This window comes from Melanotaenia boesemani, chromosome 13 (assembly GCF_017639745.1).
Source record: "Melanotaenia boesemani isolate fMelBoe1 chromosome 13, fMelBoe1.pri, whole genome shotgun sequence".
Classification (NCBI taxonomy): Eukaryota; Metazoa; Chordata; class Actinopteri; order Atheriniformes; family Melanotaeniidae; genus Melanotaenia; species Melanotaenia boesemani.
The window spans coordinates 9,903,997-9,923,393 of record NC_055694.1 but is presented as its reverse complement, the minus strand read 5'-3'; the positions used below and the strand labels follow the sequence as shown (position 1 = coordinate 9,923,393).

At 40.0% G+C, this 19,397-nt stretch overlaps 1 protein-coding gene across 1 annotated transcript in view; it reads right to left on the bottom strand.

Annotated features, from left to right (window-relative positions):
• Nucleotides 1-1,045: 1,045 nt before the first annotated feature.
• Nucleotides 1,046-19,397, bottom strand: part of si:ch73-181d5.4 (death-inducer obliterator 1) — a 33,264-nt gene continuing 14,912 nt past the window's right edge. The window contains exons 8-17 of the mRNA XM_042003615.1: nucleotides 12,493-13,018; nucleotides 12,216-12,375; nucleotides 11,939-12,055; nucleotides 11,720-11,827; nucleotides 11,436-11,592; nucleotides 10,701-11,319; nucleotides 10,447-10,600; nucleotides 10,245-10,334; nucleotides 9,951-10,146; nucleotides 1,046-8,309 (exon numbers count right to left, since the gene is read on the bottom strand). Coding sequence (XP_041859549.1) covers nucleotides 8,221-8,309; nucleotides 9,951-10,146; nucleotides 10,245-10,334; nucleotides 10,447-10,600; nucleotides 10,701-11,319; nucleotides 11,436-11,592; nucleotides 11,720-11,827; nucleotides 11,939-12,055; nucleotides 12,216-12,375; nucleotides 12,493-13,018 — 2,216 coding nt within the window. The 3' untranslated portion in view covers nucleotides 1,046-8,220. The remainder of the gene's footprint in view (nucleotides 8,310-9,950; nucleotides 10,147-10,244; nucleotides 10,335-10,446; nucleotides 10,601-10,700; nucleotides 11,320-11,435; nucleotides 11,593-11,719; nucleotides 11,828-11,938; nucleotides 12,056-12,215; nucleotides 12,376-12,492; nucleotides 13,019-19,397) is intronic.

Here is a 19,397-nt window from a genome sequence, read left to right as displayed (position 1 = left end):
ATTACTATTACTATTATTTTAATAAACTTAAATAATCACAGTCTCCATACTGTGCATGCTGACAAAATTCTGTTTCAGAGTAATAAAGCCTGCATTTTATCATGTGACGCTGCAACCTAAATGTAAACTTTTAAACAGTCTCCACAATTTTAATGTCATATAATGTACTGAAAGACTGCCACTGATTAAAACACATTTTATAACAAATGAGCCATTTAAATCTGTATCCTCATCAGTCAGATACTGGTAGATATTGTGGGGCAGCACTGTTGAGCTTAAAATATTCTTATAAGTTCGTATTTTATCAAAAATTGAAATTACTCTCAATAAATATGTGTAAAAATATGTTTAACGGCAGTGGTGGCTACCTTTTTATATAATTATCCCCACAGCAAATCATAACAGTTTGAAGATATAAAGACATTGAAGCATAGTGTCTCAATCATTTCTGTTCCCAGTTGGGACGGGGTCCACCAAAATTATTAAAATCACATTTTTTTTTTCTTAGTTTGAAAGACAGAGAAATTGTGCTGGCACAGTCTAAATATAGGATCTGTAAAAGTAAGATCTGGGTACCATTCATGTAGCAAAAATTCACTCCAAGCATCAAAGACCAAATTTCACACAAACTGAAAAAGGGACATCTTTTTATTGATTTCTTGCAGTCTAAGAACGACATTGAAACGAGTGTCTTTATCAGCAAGACATACAAGCCAGATGAAGGCTACTGTAATGACACCAACTATTAAAAAAAAAAAAACTGTACATACTCTACAAAGTGTTCCCAACTATTTCCAGTTACAAATCAAGATGTATTTACAATTAAATTACATTAAAGACACAATCATAATCAGTAGCATCTGTTTTGAATATATCAAAACAAACTAGAACATAATTATTTTTTTGTGCATGGGAAAATTGAAAGGGGGAAAAAAAATTATTTGAGGATCCTTATCTTTAACCATCTCAATCCAGCACAGTGAAGCTAAACATCTTGACAGGTCTACTTTAGCAGCCTTTGTGTCCTGAAGACTATGCATAAAGATTTTTTTTCCAACTGAGCACAGCTTTTATATTTACTGCAGTACACACTGTGACTGGTTTGAATTTCTACACGGGCACTATTAAAGGTCCTGTTGTTAATTTACATTGCGCCCTTAATTTCTGTCTTCTCCAGCGAATGCATTTACATTACCAGCTGGATTTCCCCGGCCTCGCCCTCGTGTGCGCCCTCTGCGGATGCCCATTGCTCTGCCTCTACTTGGGTCTGCATTTGCTGGGTAACCTGCATCATGATTTTTGATCATGTGATTTGGGAAAGGTAGAAGACCTGTTGCTGGAGTGGGAAGTAAGCCACCTCTGCGTCTTGGGGGTGGAACAGCCTGCTGATTTTGTGGCCTATCAAAAACAGGGAATGCTTTTCCTCCCCTGTTTGGACCTGGACCGCATGGTCTATTGAATGGCGTTGAATGTGAATCATAAGAGTCCTGAATTCCAGCAGCCTGAGGAGGACCTCTTCTTCCACTACAGGTTGTTTGTTCTATCGGCTCCTGCTCCCCATCCCTCGTGTCTGGACCTGTTCCATCAGACTCGGGGAACTCCAGGTTTGTATCCCGCCTTCCAGTTCTGTGACTGAAATCTGAACTCTGGGGTGATGTCATCCACATTTCTGCTTTGTTAGGCCCTCTCATTTTAGGACCTCTTCTATCCCCTCTAAAAACATGCCTAAATCCTTGTCTGCCTGGTCCAGAATCCTCAATATTTGCATCATGCCTTTCAAATCCTAGCTCCCTATAATCTGAACTCCCATCAGACACAGGTCTTCGGTGCCTTGAATCTGGACCACCTGGGCCTCTTCTCTCAAATCCCTCCCTCTCAAATTCTCTCTTGTCTGAGCAAAGATTTTTCAAATCTGGACCTTTCCTATGAGCCCCATAATCATCTATGTTAGTGCCTCTCATATTCCCTTTGAAGTCTTGCTGACTCCAGTCATTATTTGTGTCAGAATGCCTTTGCATACTTGATCCTCGTCCTCTAACTCGGCCTCTATAACAGCCGCGTCCTCTATTGTCTGGATACCTTTCCTCTTTGAAAAATGGTCCAGCGCCTCCTCTATCAGGCTCCACCCATTCATTTCCTTGTTCTTCCATACTAGGGCCATGACCAATCAGATCTAAATTCTCCTGAACAGGCCCTAAACCTCTACTACGAGGACCATTCCAATCATCTCCACGACCCCTTCTAGAGCCTGGGAACTGCATATTTTGTCCATCATGTATGAGCCCTGGCCCGCCACTTCCAGAGTCTGCCCATTCATCATAAGGCCCACTATGTGTTTGACTGTGTTCATCAGAACTATCTTGCATAGGCCCCGAACTCCAATTATCACATTCAACCCAATTATCTCCTGAGCATCCTGTTTCATTCCCTGAAGCATCAATATTTGACCCTCTTGTATCTGACCATTGCTCCTCAAAGCCTGTGCCACTACCAGCAGGTGCAGAACCCCAGACATGTGGCCCTGGTCCTCTGTTTCTTCTCATAGGCCTTAGAGCCCTAAAATTTCTCCGTCCTCTCTCAGATCCTGGAACCTCTATATCTGGGCTGTTTTGAATAGGTTCTGACTTTCTCCAGTCATTTTGTCTTTCCTGTTTTAGACCCTCCACATTTCTCCCTTGCTGCCTTATGCCTGGACCGCTACAATCCGGACCACCAGATCCTCTCCAGTCAGGCTCTGGATGCTCCATATTTGGACACTGCCTTCTAGGCCCAGGGTTTTTTAGGCTTGGGTCTCCTGGTCTTTGTCTGTTAAAAGGTGCGCCCTTCATGTCTGAATCTGTACTTTCATTACATTGTGCTCTAAAACCTTCTGGACCTTTTCCAATGGACCACGGGCCTCCCATACTTCTGTCAGGCCCCAATCCTCTGAAGTGTGGCTCTCTTATATCACACCGTGGGCCCTCCATATGTGGAGGTATTCCTCCTGATTCAGGATCCCTGAACCCTGGGCCTCTTGGAAAGTTCCTGTTGTGTTCCATTTCCTCCATATTTGGAGGTATTATATCTGCCCCTGCTTCCCTGATGTTTGAACCTTCTGGACCTCTCCAGTTGGGCCTTGGGCTCTCTCTGTTTAGACCTGCATGTTGAGGCCCTGGTCTCCCCATTCGTGGACCTCCTCGCCCTCTCCTGTTAAGTGGTGGACGTGACATATCAGAACCTGGCCTACCAAAGTCTGGACCACTCTTTTTGTGCCCCAAAATATTTGGATATTCACCATCTGTCCCATCAACCCCAGAATGTGGTTCTCCCTGTATAGTATGTTGCCCTGGTCCTTCTATACCTGAGTCAGTTCTTTCTGGCTCTTGTCCTATGAAGTTACACCCTGCAACCCCCATATATGGTCCTTTCTGTTCAGGACCTTGTCCACCAGTGTTTTGACTTCCTGCTGCGCCCCTTTCAGATCCTGGTCCCCAGAAATCTGTCGCTCTTGATACTCTTCTCTCACGACCTTGGCTGTCCAAACTGGGTCCTCCCATTTCATATTCGGGCCTACTGAAATCTGGACATCCTGATAACATCCTGTCAATCTTTGGACCACTCATAGGAGGACATCTACTATCAGGCCCTGACTCACTGAAATCTGAGCCTCCAGTTCCTATATCCTCATGTCCAGGACCCCTCATGGGCATAAATCTGTTTTGAGGCCTTGATCCTTTGAAAACAGAATGTTCGTGTCCTCTCCTATGTGGATCAGGACCTTCCATAGATGGATTTCCCCTCTCATGCCCTGGTCCTCCAAATTCAAGATCTCCAAGTCCTCTGCCATAATGTTCAGGACCCTTTATGGATAAGGCTCTGTCTTCAGGCCCTAGTCCTCCAGGTTTTTCAATGTTGGGACCTCTCCTTTCAGGTCCTATTCCTCTAATATCTGGGCCACCTGGTTGTCTACTGTTATGCATAGCACTATCTTTGGACAAGTCGCTGCCATCAGATCCTAGTCCCCTGAAATTAGGATTTCCAAATCCTCTCCTGTCGGCTTGAGGAGCCCCTCTTCTTACAGGTTCTGGTTTTCTGAAATCTGGCCCTCCAGGTCCTCTCCTGTCAGTCCCAGAACTCTCCATGTTAGAATCTCTCTGATAAGGCCCTGAATCAACCATATCTGGTCCTCTCCTTTCAGGCCAGGGTTCCCTAAAAAAATTTGTGCCTGTTGACTCTATCATGTCAGTTCTATGACTTTCCACCATTTGACCTTTTCTCTCACGTCCCGATCCTCCAAAAGGTGGACCTACAGGTCTTCTTCTTTCAGGCTCAGGACCCTCTACAGTTAAACCTTGTCTATCAAATCCTGGTCCCATAGATGGAGCTATTCTTTCGGTTCTTTGTAGCATAAAATCTGTGCCCCCTGGTCCTATTCTGTCATGCACTGGAAATTCATTGTCAGGAGTTCTTTCAGGTCCTTGTCTATTGAAATCTGGATGCACTGGTTTTTTCCTGTCTGGGACACCCATCTGAGATACTTGCCTTTCAGGCTCTTGTCCCATTAAATCTGGTCCTCTCCTTTCTTGCCTTGGGAATTGCACCTCAGAATCTCTCCTTTCAGGTCCTGGTCTCATTAAATCTGTAACCCCAAGTCCTCTACTATCACGCCTCGGGTCTTGTATGCTTTGGATTATGTTACTCTCTGGTTGTCTATATTCTAGGTCTCCAATGCCTCTTCTGTCAGACACCTTGTTCCACTCGTTATTCATAAATGGTCCTCCTCTGTGAGGATCTATTCCACTCTTATCTGAACCTTGACAATCATGTCCTATGTCTGATTTTGGAATATTACAATCTGGATCCCTTTTATGTGGACTAAGGCCTTCATTTTGACTACTCTGGAAAGGCCCTGGACCTCTCCAGTCTGGATTTGTGATGTTTAGCTGGGTTTCATTTCTTTGACCACCAACCATTATGCTTAATTCTGCATCTTTTCCATGTGTCTGAAAACCCCTTTTCCCAAGGCTCCTTTCTTCAAAAGCTGGACTGCTATCATGCCTGGACTGTCTCTGGTCTCCTCTAAAGCCCATAAAAGTTGGGTTCAAATCTGTTTTATCTCCATCTCTCCTTGGAGATCCCAAAGCTTCAAAATGTGGTATTCTTACTTCTAACTTTGGACCACCAAAGGGTATCCCAGTTTTCATGGCATCTGGCCTATTGTCTGAGTTCTTTGGGTGGAGGCTAAAGTCCTTTGCTTTTAAACAAGGTAAACTTTTCTGCAGAGAACTAATATTCTGGTTTCCCTCATCAGCATGCACCCTTGTATCTTTTGACTCTGGCATCCCCTCTGGCAAAGCTCTATTTGACAACAGTGTTTGCATGAAGAGATTTCCTTTCTCACTTTGTATGCCTGATTCTCCCACTGGCGAATTTGAGACAGATGGTACAAGCTTTTGTCTCATATCTGGACTTGGACTTTCTAATGAAGACCTTTGCATTTCTGAACCTGTCATGACACACTGTGACTCGTCTCTGTTAAGATTTCGATGCTGAATGCCCAGGTCTCTTATATTGAACACTGAACCCTGCATGCATGTTCCACGTCCCATTACATGATTTCCTTGACCATCTATAACTTGATCTTTTATGGCTGCTCCTGAGCCCCAAATATTTGGCATTATGCCTTGCATGCCTAGACCGGAAGAATCAGGCCCTGGAAATCTAATTCCTGTTTCTTTTATGTCTACCTGCAGCCCTCTATATCCAGATTCTTTCATATCTGGTCTTAAATTCCTAATATCTGGACAACTCTTACCGGGTCCTGAAAGTTTTGCAGTGTCAAACTCAGGTCCTGGGTGTTGACCACCTAGGCCTGTAGGTGGATTTGAATGTTCTCCCCCCGGAAGTACTGTTTCTTGATACTTTAAGATGGAACTTCCTGTCATTATCTGGTTATCTATTTTCATCAAACCCCGCTGACTTTGGATATCAGGGCTTTGTAGATCTGCTCTAAGGGACATTGCTGCATGCCCACTAATTGGCAGACTATGATTTTCCGCTTTAACTGACAAAGTGGTACCCTCCTCTGCACTAAGACCGATTTCCTCAGTCTTAGAGTCACCATTTTCTGTACTGGAAGGTTTCAAAAACTGTGGCTCTGGATCAGGACTCTCAGGTGAATCTCGAAGGGGTGGATCAATTTCCCTTAGAGGGATTGTGTTTTCACATTTGTCATGAAAAAATGTCTGTTGCATTGGGGGTGTATTTACCTGTGTAGAACAATAACTAACTAAGTTTTCATTGTCACTGACTGACTGCTCTGAAACCTCAGCCTTCACTTTTTGAATAAGTTTGAGTGGGTGCTTATTAGAGCTCATAACAAGACTACACTCCAACTTCTGTCCATCTGGATCATTTTTTATAGTAACTGAGGAAGATGACGATGTCTTACTTTCTACAAATTTTCCTACAACAGAATCAGGAACATTGCATGGGATACTTGCATGTTCTTTTTTCACTTGAGGGCAGGGTTGCCTGTGCTGTTTTGGAGAAAGGGATACAGAATGTTTTTTCCTAGGGGATGAAGGAGATCTTCTGCGCCCACGAGAATGCTGGTGTGTAGTATGGTCTCTGTGATGGTGTCCCTGTCGTTCAGATGGCTCTCTAGTTCTGTGCTTTGACCTGTCTCTTTCAGTTCTTCTGTGTCTATCCCTGTCTCTTCGTCTACGAGAATGTGACCGAGAACGTTGCTGTGACCTTCTTGAAGGACTTCTATTGTGGTCTCTATCATGACGACTCCGCCTTTTTGGTGAAGACCTTTGCTTTTTGCTTTGACATGAGGATGGAGACACACCCTTATGCCCTGCTCTAGATGACAAATCACTAGCAATTGTGCTTCCTCCTTTAAATACATCTTCTTGGATTTCATCAAAAAGAGATTCATCCTCAGGATCATAAGCAACATCAGAATCTCCAATCTCTCCAGTAGAGGAATATTTGTCATGTTCCTCAAAATTTTCTTGTATTTTGTCTTGCTCTACAGCAGAATTTTTATCTTCTTTTAAATCATGGCCAGATGTTGTATTTTCTAGCTTAACCGTTTTTGAATCCACATTCAAATTGTCCTTAGCCTCTGTAAGGTTTTTGGCTTGAGGTGTTTGATCTGACTTTGACTCTTTTTGCATTTTACTACCCTGCAGAGAGGACAGCTGGCTATGTGATGACACTTTTGTTGGGGGAGACATGAGGGAATCAGAAACAGAAAAGTGAGCCATGAACATACCAACAGCTTCCCTTTGCTGCCGCAATGCCTCTTCCTGCTCTTTCAACTGTCGTTTTTGCTCTTCAATTTGCTTGTTAAGTTCCTCAAGCATCCGCTGCTGTTCATTCAGTGTTGCAGCTGAGACAACTACAGTACCTGTAGGAAGGGTTTGTATTACAGTAGCTGCAGTAGAACTTTGTGCTGCAGTAGAAGTGGAAACTGGCGTAGGGCATGATGGACAGTCTAGCATCTGAGTTGAAACTGGGGGCTTTGTTTCAGAAACACCACTTTGAATATCTTCAAAAATGGTCTCATCCTCTGGATCATAGGCAACATCATCTTCCACAACCCCTGATAATGTAGCGTCATCGGTTTCCATTTTTTGCGTGTTCTGTACAGTAACTGTTTTACATGTCATTGCAGGATTATATTCCTCTTCTGGGTCATAAGGTCTGTCAAAGTCAGTCTGTTCTTCCTCTTCTTTTATCTCTTTGGCTTTGGATTTCTGCCCGTACTGTTGGACAATTGGATCCACCATTGAACCAGACACTTGAGAAAACACTGGGGTTTTCTTTACTCTCTCTGCTGATTTTGTTGAACTTGCATCAGAGGAGCCCTTGGACTCAGACTGATTACTTCTAAACAAAGTCTTCAAAATAGTCTGTAATGGTGTCTTTTTACTGGATACCGGTTTTGGATTATTAGTAGAATTGTTATTAGACATGGAGTCTGTGGAAGCAACAGTTGAGACAGAAGGAGTTGCTTTAGTGGAGGTCAAAAGAGATGGTACGGTAGCCGAGCTAGAAGAGGAAGAGTCTGATGGTGATCCAGGGCAAGATGGTGAGTCAGGAGGGGAAGTATTAACAGGAGTCTCTGGATCATAAGGTTGGAATACATCTAATTTGTCAGAACCATAGAGGACTGGTGGTTTTGGGATCCACATTGGGTCTTTAGACATGTGAACCTTGGGTCTCTTCTCTTCAATTTCCTGTGGTAGGCTTCCTGGACGTTTTGCCTTCTGGACAATTGCTAGACCAAGAAGAAGATTGGGTCGTTTTTTTTTCAAACCCTGGGAAAAAAAGAAAATAAATAATTCATTACAACACATCTGGATTAATATATTCTATTATTACCAATATAGTTTTTCGGAAATAGGTCCCTCCTTAGATAGAAACTCCACATGGATGGATTGATGGATGGACAGACGGATGGATGGGTGGATGTGTTTGGGAGGTTAAAATAATGGTTAAATTAATAAAAGTATTAGTTGTTAATTAAGTTTTACTTCTTTTTTCCCCTCAAAAAATATTTAGACATTAGCAACCTTATTTTTTTTTTAAAGGGGTATGACAGGAAAGTGTCCAGAGAGAGAGAGAGAGAGAGAGAGAGAGAGAGGGAGAAAGTGACAAAGACAGATTTCTTTTTTTTTCTTTTTTTTGTAGCATCCCACTTAATTCAAGAGAGAACAATAGAAGCACTTTAACATGGATGTGAAGTCAACACAGCAATGTAAGAACATGACCTCAGTGCCCTTCTCATTTTAATAATGCTTAATATGTAAATGTCACTACCTGCATTTATTAACGCTAGGGGGTGGGGGTGGGTCCATTTTTAGATGCATCATGATCTGGACGGACGTGGACGATTCTGAATCAATTTACAAATGTTAAAAAATCAGTTTGTTAACTGTTAATTAATAGCACAATGTGGAGGCATGCAAAAGGCCAAACTCGAAATTTCAGCAGTGCAGCATCTGGCCAGTTTGTGGCATGTATACCACAGACATAATGGCTGAGCGTGAAATCCGGCACACATCCTGTGCATGAAAAGCCAGCGTATGGGAATACTTCAGGTTCTTTGGGTGGCTTTGTTTGCTTGGAAAATCTAGTACGTCTGGGGAGGTGTGAATGTGCAAACAAACTCTGATGCACCTCAAAAAAGCAAACGCTGGTCCGCCTACAAACCTGAGCTTCAACTGAACCATGTGCAGGAAGCGGGATACAAAACTAAGGGTATTGTGGGTTCAACACAGGGCAATGTGTGTAAACATGACCAAAACAAACGTTTGTGTCAGTTGACAGGCCAACAAAGAACTGGCTTTAACCCTGCCTTAAACCAGTGATTAAAAAGGGTTAATACTTTCGAACAAGCTTCTCAAGCTGTGTTAAGAACAGATATTTTAGCATTCTTTGGCAGTCCTGCTGATAAAATCAACTTACATGAATGTTAGGCTGTAAAGCTTGTATTTTATTGGAGTACTGCACTATCCTAACCACATACTGTTTACTTTTTAAAATAAATGACAGAAACACCTGTTTGTTTATCTAGCAACACCTATGTAGGCTATAAAATTTACTTTTTGCATCAACCCCTGCAACAAAGATATGTCTGTTTGAAAACTACATTACCTGTTCCCAAGATTGTCGTGCTTCACTTTTTGGTTGATAACATGTTATTGAGCTTTATATTCATTTATGGTATACAATTATATGATATAAAAATGCATGGAAATAAGAAAATGCTCCTGACATTTTGACACGATTCATCAAATTTCTACTTTTCATTTCACTTTTAATCTTAAGAGATGGGCGTGAACAATAATTTTAGACAAATGAAGATTCATCTACAGGGTAAAATTTGTTTTTGATGCCTTTTTTTCTTCTTTTTTTTTTCTCTTATTCTTTCCAGAAGATAAACAAAGCATCCATACCTGGTCCTTCAAGAGGTTGCAGTATGGATGGAATTGATTCCTTAGCGCTGAGTGGGACGAGGTATACATCCTTAATGGAACGGTTGATGTTGGCAACCACCCCAAAACGACCTCTGCTGCTGAAATAGGAAAACAGGGAGACATAGGCTACCTCCTCCTCCTCTGTTGCAGGGTGAAACCGGATCACGCATAACTCCTAACAAGCAAAAAAAAAAAAAAGAACGTGCAGAATATTGTAATACTGTCATTACAATTTTGCAAAATGAAGAAATAACTATGACATGTTCAGCTTGCCTTTGTAACAGAGGTCTTCAGTTTCTCAACATAGTCCCACACAGTTTCAGGCAGGATTCTTCCTCCAATTTGTATGGTATCAGGCAGATCCTACACAACACACAAACATATCTTTTTATTCATTTCTTCACCCTATGAAAGAGAAGTGTTTTTATTTTTAAACAGTCCAGTAATCTTAAGTTATTTTTGTGCATTACTATACCGCTTTGAGATTTTCAGCAGGTCCTGAAACCAGATATCCCTTTGTGACAAACTTAGCAACAGTAAGCATGTTTAGGAAGCCTTTCCACAGTATGTCTTGCTTAGCTAGGAACTGTGAAGTATCACCATCAGCAGGGGATTGAGGAACCATAGTTCTGGAAAACAAACCATAACAGCAGAATAAAAATCATGACGTTCGTGCTCTACCTAAAACAAAAGAGAGATTCAGGGATTTTTTTAAAAGCTTTTAATTACCTTGCAGATGTGCCATAAAGTCTGGGATCAGAAGTGGAAGATGGTTTCATTAAGATAGATTTGGGCAGTGTTTTGGGTGGTGGTAGTGAGGATGGCGGTGCCGACTGGGAGGCAGTGGTCTCTTTAATAGGCGCATAAGGGGCTGCTTGATTATGGATTATGTTACTGGGACTGGAGGTGCTCCCAGATGAAGCAGTGAACCTGCTAGCTGCAGTACGGGGGTCACGTCTTGTGATGGTTACTGTGGAGACAGCTGGAATTACAACTGGTGTATAACTCCTCTTTGGTGCAATTGCTGTAGGGGCCTCTGGTGTTGGGGAAGCAGGGGACTCCATCACAGGTGAAGTAGGAGACTCTAAAGTTGGGGAGGCTGGAGAATCCATCACTGGGGAGGCAGGTGATTCGACAATGGTCAATTTTGGAGAGTCAATAAAAAAGTGGGATGAAGGATCCATTAGTGAAGATACTGGAGAATCTGTTTCAGGTGAGGCAGTAGGCGCCCGCAGAGGGGAGTCATCTCCTGCAGACTTCCTCCAAGATGGTTCATGCTTATCTTTTGATACAGATATCTTGAGTTTTTTCCTAACAGGTTCTTCTGCTTCTGCAGCAAGTATCTGGCCTTTGGAAAGTAATGAGAAACTGCTTGAAACAACTAAAAGTAACAGTTGCATATCACTGAAATTATAAGATCTACTCGGGGAAAATCACTGTTTTGCCAAACATTTTTTAATTCACCTGTGCATATCTTGCATTTCAGATCAAAGAGATGAGATTTGTGCTCCGATGTTGTGTCCTTAAGCATACAAGAAAGAATATCTGGCACAGCTTTGTCCTGGCTTGGTTGGCTAGCTCTGGACTTAAGAGGAGGAGCAGGAAGACTCTTCTTCTGCTCCTGGAAATTCAAACACACCAAAAAACACACAAACAACAACACTTAACAGTCATAATGAGGAAATCTATAACAACCCGAAAAGGTATTTCAAGTCCATCAGTTTAATGCAAATTAAACCAGTACCCACCATACTATCAGGTTTTCTTTCTGCTCTAGCAGAACTCAAACTAGGCAAATCAACCTTCTTTGTTTCAGGCTTCTGCACATTTATTACATTTGGAGGTCCATCTTTAACCTTCATCATAAGAAGCAAACAAAGAATATAATCAGTTTTGTAATACTACATTATGTTTTGAAAACTGCTGAAAAACACAATATTTCATTTTTATTGTCTACTATTCTTTACCTCTTTTGTCTCCTTGGGACTTGGCTCAGGTGCCTTGGTAGCCTGCATGTCCTTTTGGCTCATCCTGACCAGTCTGAAAGGGCCAATTTCTCCATGCACAACTCGATACAACAAACCCTAGAGAAAATTAAGAAATGAAGTGTTACTTTGCCAAAAAATAAAGCCAAAGTAACCACGAGGTGCTGCTATACAACCGCATTTGAAATATTAAGTCATATGCAAATACAAGATAATAACCGGAATGGTTAAATCAAAGTTTTATGAATTATCAACAAACCTTGTTTCTTGGGTCTTTCAGGTTGAACATTATTGTTCTGTACTTGTTCATGTATTTGCTGTCTGTGTTGCGAAATATGTCAAACATTTCCATTTCAATGTTAGCGACAAGCTTAGCAGCTTCAGCCTCGGACATCTCCAAATCTTCACAATCACACACCCTTAACAAACAAAAGGGGAGTTACTCAGCAAGTTACAAACTAATATGGATTTTTTTCCCTAATTTTTGAAAAGTATAATAACACTGCATTCTACTAATGTAATGTACAAACACTCACCTTTTAAACAGGATGCTTGTGAGGGATCGCTGGATGCTCTGTCTGACCTGGTTGTTGGGCTGAGATGGTCTAGACGAGGGAGCACTGGGTGCTGGTGACACGGGCAGATTACGGGTTTCATTCAGCAGTGCAGGCACTGAAGACGGCTTCTGGCATGACGATGAGGCTGATGTGTGACTGGATGGAGGCTGAGATCCAGTCTGTTTCTTTGGTATAACATATGTGGTCTTTGTGACTATCAGAGCACCAGTTTCATGATGCCTAGGAGCTGAGGTGGTTGGAGATTGTGCATCTAGAGAAACATGATGTTTTACAGGAACAGGTGGTGTTGAGGCACGGGATCCTGCACACTGTTCTTTAGGCACATCACTGCTTTCAGGCTTATTTGTTTTTTCTGGAGATGGACTTTCTTCCTCAACTGCAGGCTGGGAAAGGAGAGTTGCATCTGTCGAGGAATCCTCTGGACATTGTTTTGAAAGAGACATGGCCTCATGGTCAACCTCTATTGTTTCATTGCCCTCATCAGCTGTTAGAAAGAAAAAAAAAGAAACATGAAGACATGTTAACTTTGCCATGATAATGGAGTGCTAGATATGCAAATTAATTGAAGATAAATAGACAAATTAATACTTCTTAAAAGATTAAGAACATCATCTTAAGATAAATTTGCTCTTCCCAATATAAATGGTTTAATGGGATTTTTAATAAACCAGAAAATTAATTCAGACCCAGAAAAGACAGTAGCACCCACTTAAAAAAGAAAAGGTTATTGGAGTGAGTTAAGAAAAAAAAACTAAAAGATTAGATTAGATCTAATTAGATGATACAAACATTAACAAAAGGAACATTCAGAAACATTTACATGCTCATGAATCCTTTAGAGACATTAAATAACTGATGGCACAAAGGGAAAAGAAAAGAAAAACTCTGTTTCTCCCATGCACTACTTATTTAAAATATAGCAAATTTGAAGGAAATTAAAACATTGTATTAGCTGAAAAAATGCACATTGTTGTACTTTAAAAATAGAAAGCTTAAAGCCAGCGAGGAGTCTGATCACTTTTATGAACACATGAATGTAAATTATTTAACAAATAAAGTCAACAACAAATATACGAAAATAAAATTTTCACATTTGTTTATGCTTGTTTTGCATACTTTCTATACATTTTTTCATGCAAATCTATGAACCTTTGTTCATGTCAAACGTGTGATATTAGTTTCTTTTTGTCATCTATCTACATTTTAGTGGAATATTTTCATTTCCTAACTCAAACAACTCTGAAATAGTCAATAACTAGACTTATCTAAATAAATCTGATTTCTAGATTAATTACTTAACAAAGTTCAAATGCTGAAGTAGATAACTGACAACTAATGTGAAGACGTATGTTCTTATTAGGTTCCCTGTCAAAGGAATAATGTGGAGGCTGACATACATACTGGCCATACTGTAGTAGAGATGATTAGTTTGAGTTTCTTATGATTTCCTTTCATTATTAGTTCACCGAGTTGGCAATGAAGCAGCAGTTGTCTGGGATGATGTAACAAGATTGATTCTGCTGTTATGTTGGCATTTTGTAAAACTGCAACTTGCTGTAGAAAATGTGTATTTTGTTAAATGACGTCTGAGGAAAACGTTTTTTAAGCATTCAGTTTACTCCCAGTTACAAAACTGGTGGTGCATGTTTACAGTGCAATTACCGAGGCACTGTCAATATGTCTAGTATTGATCAGTCATATCTAATAATGCGCTTAATATTTTCCCATGTTGGAGTTGATTAAACCACATGGGTACACAGTTTGCATGTTTTAAATCTACAGTTTATCTTTCATATGTGCAGCACAACACAAACAGTATCTTTATTAATATGGCTGTTTGAGAGGAAAATCACTCACATGATGGGGGAAATTTACAGTGGCACTGACCATAATTATTGATTTCTTGTGTTCAACAAATTTTCCAAATAGAATTAAAGTACATGTTTTTCATAAATCATATAAACTACTATTTACTGTTGGACTATGTTTAAATTAAAGAGCTGTAAAATAACACATATTTAATGTAGAACAAATGTTGGGCAAAATATAATAATCGGAAAATATAGTGTCTGTTGGAAAACTTCCTTTTCACAAGTTATTGCATGGATCAGTGGGGAGGACAGTAAACATCTACTACAGAGCAGCACTGCAGGCAGAGACCAATAATAATAATAATACTAATAATAATACTACTACTAATAATAATAATAATTCTGAAATTCAGCTCTGCATTTCATCCATCTCTAGATGTACTAGAGAGCAGTGGGCTGCCATGTTTCAGTGACTGGAGAGCAGTTGGGAGGGGTTGAGGGCCTTGCTCAAGGACCCACAGTGGTTGACCTCTGTTGGCACACTGAGGACTTAATACCCAGGTTTTCTGGGCCCAAACCCACCTCTGTAACCACTAGGCTACCCCCCCCAATTCCATTCCATTATGTGGAACAGGGACATACACTTTATATCCTATTTCACAAATCAAGCTATTGAGAACATTGTTTTTCAATCCATGTCCTCAGGGCCCACTGCCCTACATGTCTTAGAGGCAACCCTATTTTAACAAACTTGTAAAATAAAATAAATTGCTTGTTAACATTAAAAGAACTCGATGAGAGGAAGCTCATTCAACTGAATTAGTTGTGTTGAAGTAGGAACATGGCTAAAACATGCAGGGCAGTGGGTCCTGAGGACCTGGATTGAAAACAATGATTCAGAGCATCCAAGGGCATATTTAACTATGTAAATAATAAACAAATACTTTAAAATTTTTGTAGTCAAGTTGTTTACATATCCCATTTTAATTTAACTGTGTGAATGAATAAAAAAATAAACTTTGTTTATCTTGGAGCCAAATAAATGGTCCACCATACAAAAATCTTTTAAAAATTAGAAAATTAATAATTGTAACATCTCAGTTCTGAATTCAATGTGGTACTCAAGGACATACAGAAACTTTATGGTGACCAGTTTTATACAGGAACTCTTGTTTTCCTGCTAAACATAAACTGTCAACAGCATCACTGTGCAGAGAGAAGCAGAGGTCAAGTGTAATCTAGTTCCATAATACTGCAGAAAAAGCTCTCTTTTCAAATTTTACACCAAATCACTAAAAAGAAGTTTTTGAAATGAGTAAACCGTTGAATTAAGTCTTTCTCTCTGTGTGCAGCAGCAGTTTTATCTTCAGGGCTTTATACACCTAGTCCAGTATACAGCTACCTCCCAAAAGACAGGCATGTTACTACCACAACATGATGGGATGGTTTGACACTGCATCCTGCAGGTTGTTTCTAACAATGAACAACTCTGCTGTTAACTAGACTAATGACGTCAGCCTTACATGGCAGTACGCAGAACCATTTTCAAGCTGTATTGACATGAGATTAAAAAATAAATGGATCAATCTCATATTTGCTTATCTGTGCAATGTTGTCAATTTCAGCACCTCTGTGTGAGCTGTTGTGGTCTTTAGATGTGTCTCTGTAAAGAAAATAAGCTGTGCCCATTTCTGTCGTCCCCTCCACAGCATCCTCAGTGAAAAGCAGCCTGTACTCCAGGGTTTTCTTTTCCCACAACGCCAAGCCAAACTAGAGCCGATAAAAACCTGTCTACTGCAGTCATTTCATGAAGGACTGCCAACTAAACACTTTCAAACTGGACTCATGAGCCAGATGTTTGTGGGAGTTGCTGCCAACTTGACCAGTATGAAAAGAGCTTTAGAGATATCAGCCATCTCAAACTGATAACCCAAAAACACAGCAACTTACTCCAAAAACAATGTGACTAACTAGTACCACAGATCAGAGCAAGAATATATATTTTGTCAGGAGATCTTTCCTTTTAATTTAATGTAGTAGAAGGGACTGCAATGATAGTTCACACACATATATGTGATCAACTGTACAGGTGCAATTGACACCCATGTACTTGTACATGACAATCACTGTATGTATGGGCAATGTGTACATAAGAACTTTTTTTTTCTTTTTTTTTTTACTTTTTCTCTCTTTTTTTAATAAAGTAAAAACATCCAGAAAGAATGTTCATGGCCCACAAATACTTCTGGCTATAAATACATCTACATTTCAGTCCCAGCTTTTCCCCACCCACTATCAGATATAATAAAGTATAAATGAAAATTGATAAAACGTAATAAAATATGAGCCATTACACAGATGTTGCCTTTATCATCATAATATTCCTACTTTTAATATTTCAAATACATAAATTCATTATGTCTGTCACCATTTTTTTAATATGGGTGCTATAAAAAGTTGTGTCTGAGCAAAGATGCTGTAGCTATGGAGTTGTTTAAGGACTTTGCAAATGCATTTACAGAATAGCCACCTCCTTTTTTCCTGCTCACTACATCTGTTCCTGCCTATGGATGTGAGTGAAAATCAGCATTGAGCTCTTGAGTTTGGGCTAAAAACTCTAAGAGTGGCATTGTAAGTCTTACAGAAAGAATGTTCATTTCTGCCTTGACACTTGCAGTTTTAGTTGTTAATCTACAAAGTTTTGAGCATCTGGCTCACTGTGACCTTAGCTGTTCCAGTCTATGGCAGGTCTAAATGCATCACTATGCAAACCAATATTCAGGGGTTTGTGTATTTAAAGTGGAAGTGAAATGAGACTCGTGAATCAAACAGAACCTAGCTTACATGGAGCTCACATCAGTTACACAGAGGGAATATTTATAGCAGGTTTAATTTAAAAAGTGATCCCTGATGTACCTCAAAATGTATGCCAGCCCCGCTACCACACTGATTACATGCTAATGAAAATAATTTAACCAAATTCTGAGTGCAATGCATTAAAAACAAAACACAGACTGCCTCAAACAGACAGGAACCATCCAAGAAAATTCAGCATCATCATAAAGGGAAGAACATGAGTTACTAAATTCCTAACGCTTCCTTTTCCTTGGAGGTGCGGATGTGTCCTGATTTAATAATGTGAAAATATCCTGAGGCTAGAGGTCCCTTTGGACATTATTAATAACTAAGGTCATAAATTATACATTTTGTAATGGAAGCTGAGGCTGTATAAAATCAGACTGGTTTTAACTGGTCCCCAGTACTGACTACAGGTAGGCTTGCTTAAAACCACTGACAGGAAGAAAACTGTTAAAAATGACTAATTAAATGAACAAAGAGAAAAAAAAGGTAAAAGCAACAGAACAAGTACACCATGTATCTTTTAGATTAATTACAAAGAATCTTGGTGTATAAGTACGTGACTGTGTCTATTTACAGATGTACAGATGTATTTCACTGAATTATATTTCTGTGAAATCTTGAGAGTAGCTCACTAAGTTGTGTATGAGAGTTTTTAAATCTATCAAGTATCCACAAGCTGACATGCATTGCCTTTGCCTGAGGTATTTCTGCAGAAGCTAATTTCAAAGTTAAATCAATCAGATGTTGTCTCTCACATTTTACACAAAGCTCTGTGGGCACATCTCAGCCTTTCATATTTCACCCTAAACATCATAAACTTAAATACTGAGGTTTCATGACTTGAGTCAAGCAGCTGTAACATCCTGCTTTTTAAATATAATGGTTAATATGTGGTCAGCTAATTACTAGAAGCAAATAAGTCAGTCTAATCGCCAGTCTTTCTACTGTTGATCTAATATAAAACTGTTTATACACTTCCAGGTAACTTTTTTATTTTAAAATTCATCATTATAGTATATACTACTGTCTTCCTGGTATACGAGTTATCTATATTAGGTGAGGATGAAACATGAGGCTGTCATACAGTGTTAAGTATACAGTAGCAGAGCTCTGCTGAGGGCCCAACTAGACTCATCAACATGGCACTCTGTATCATCTCATCACAGAGCTCAAGTGCTGTTACTGTTATTCTGCCAAATGGATTTGAAGTGTCTGAAAAGGCGTCTTAATCTGCAATGATACCACAGCAATGATACAGCAGTATCTCACAGCCCAGTAAGAAAGTCAAATGGTAAAAAGTCATCTTAAGCTAGTGTCAATGACAGATTGAACTCTCTTTGTGATTTTATGCTGTTGAAACACAACAAACTAAACTGGACCTTCACCCAGTTGTGTAGATACCAACAGTGTTGTTATCACAGGATTAATCATTGGCTCCTCTTGTGTCCCACATCTAAAAAACAGTGCAGATGTTACACTGTTGTTTTGTGACTTTGGAGATGAGGAATCTTTGCAAAGTATGTGCATGTGGCGCTGCTTCGCCTCTTTATTACACAGTTTCATGAGATGATAGTCATTCTTTTTTTCAGTTGTTGTGCCTACAAACTAAGGTGTTGTTGCAGATGTGTTTGAGTGAGGCTTAAAAGTGCCTAACTGTTTCTCTCTCGCTATAAAACTCGCAAATTAGACGCAGGTTGCCCTAAGCATTGTGGGTAAAGGCAGCACTGAACAGGTTCCCTTCTTTGTTGTGTACAACTTCGTACTGTGAGGATAAACGTTACTTCATGTTTTGGATGAATAGTCATATGTCATAGCCGTTTTCACACATGTAAAGGTAAACCTCAGTTATCGTTTTCCTACATGGAAGGAAAATGTTAATTGCAATGTTAACAATGTAACCAAGAGGCGTTGTACGGCATACATTGCACCTGCAAGACAACTAAAAATCACCTTAGACACAAAAATCCAACCACACATGGTGGTGTCCACAAGGCATTTTCATAAAGGTAAGTCATACATTACTCCCAAGCGATATATCACGGTATGGTGACGGTAGAGATGTGTTGTTGTAGCTTGCAGAGGTGAATCACAACACAACAACAGACCCTTTGTGTAAAGAGCTGAGTAACATTATAAAGAGAATTCTATTTTACATAGTTTACATGAAATTGTGTGCTATCATTTATTATA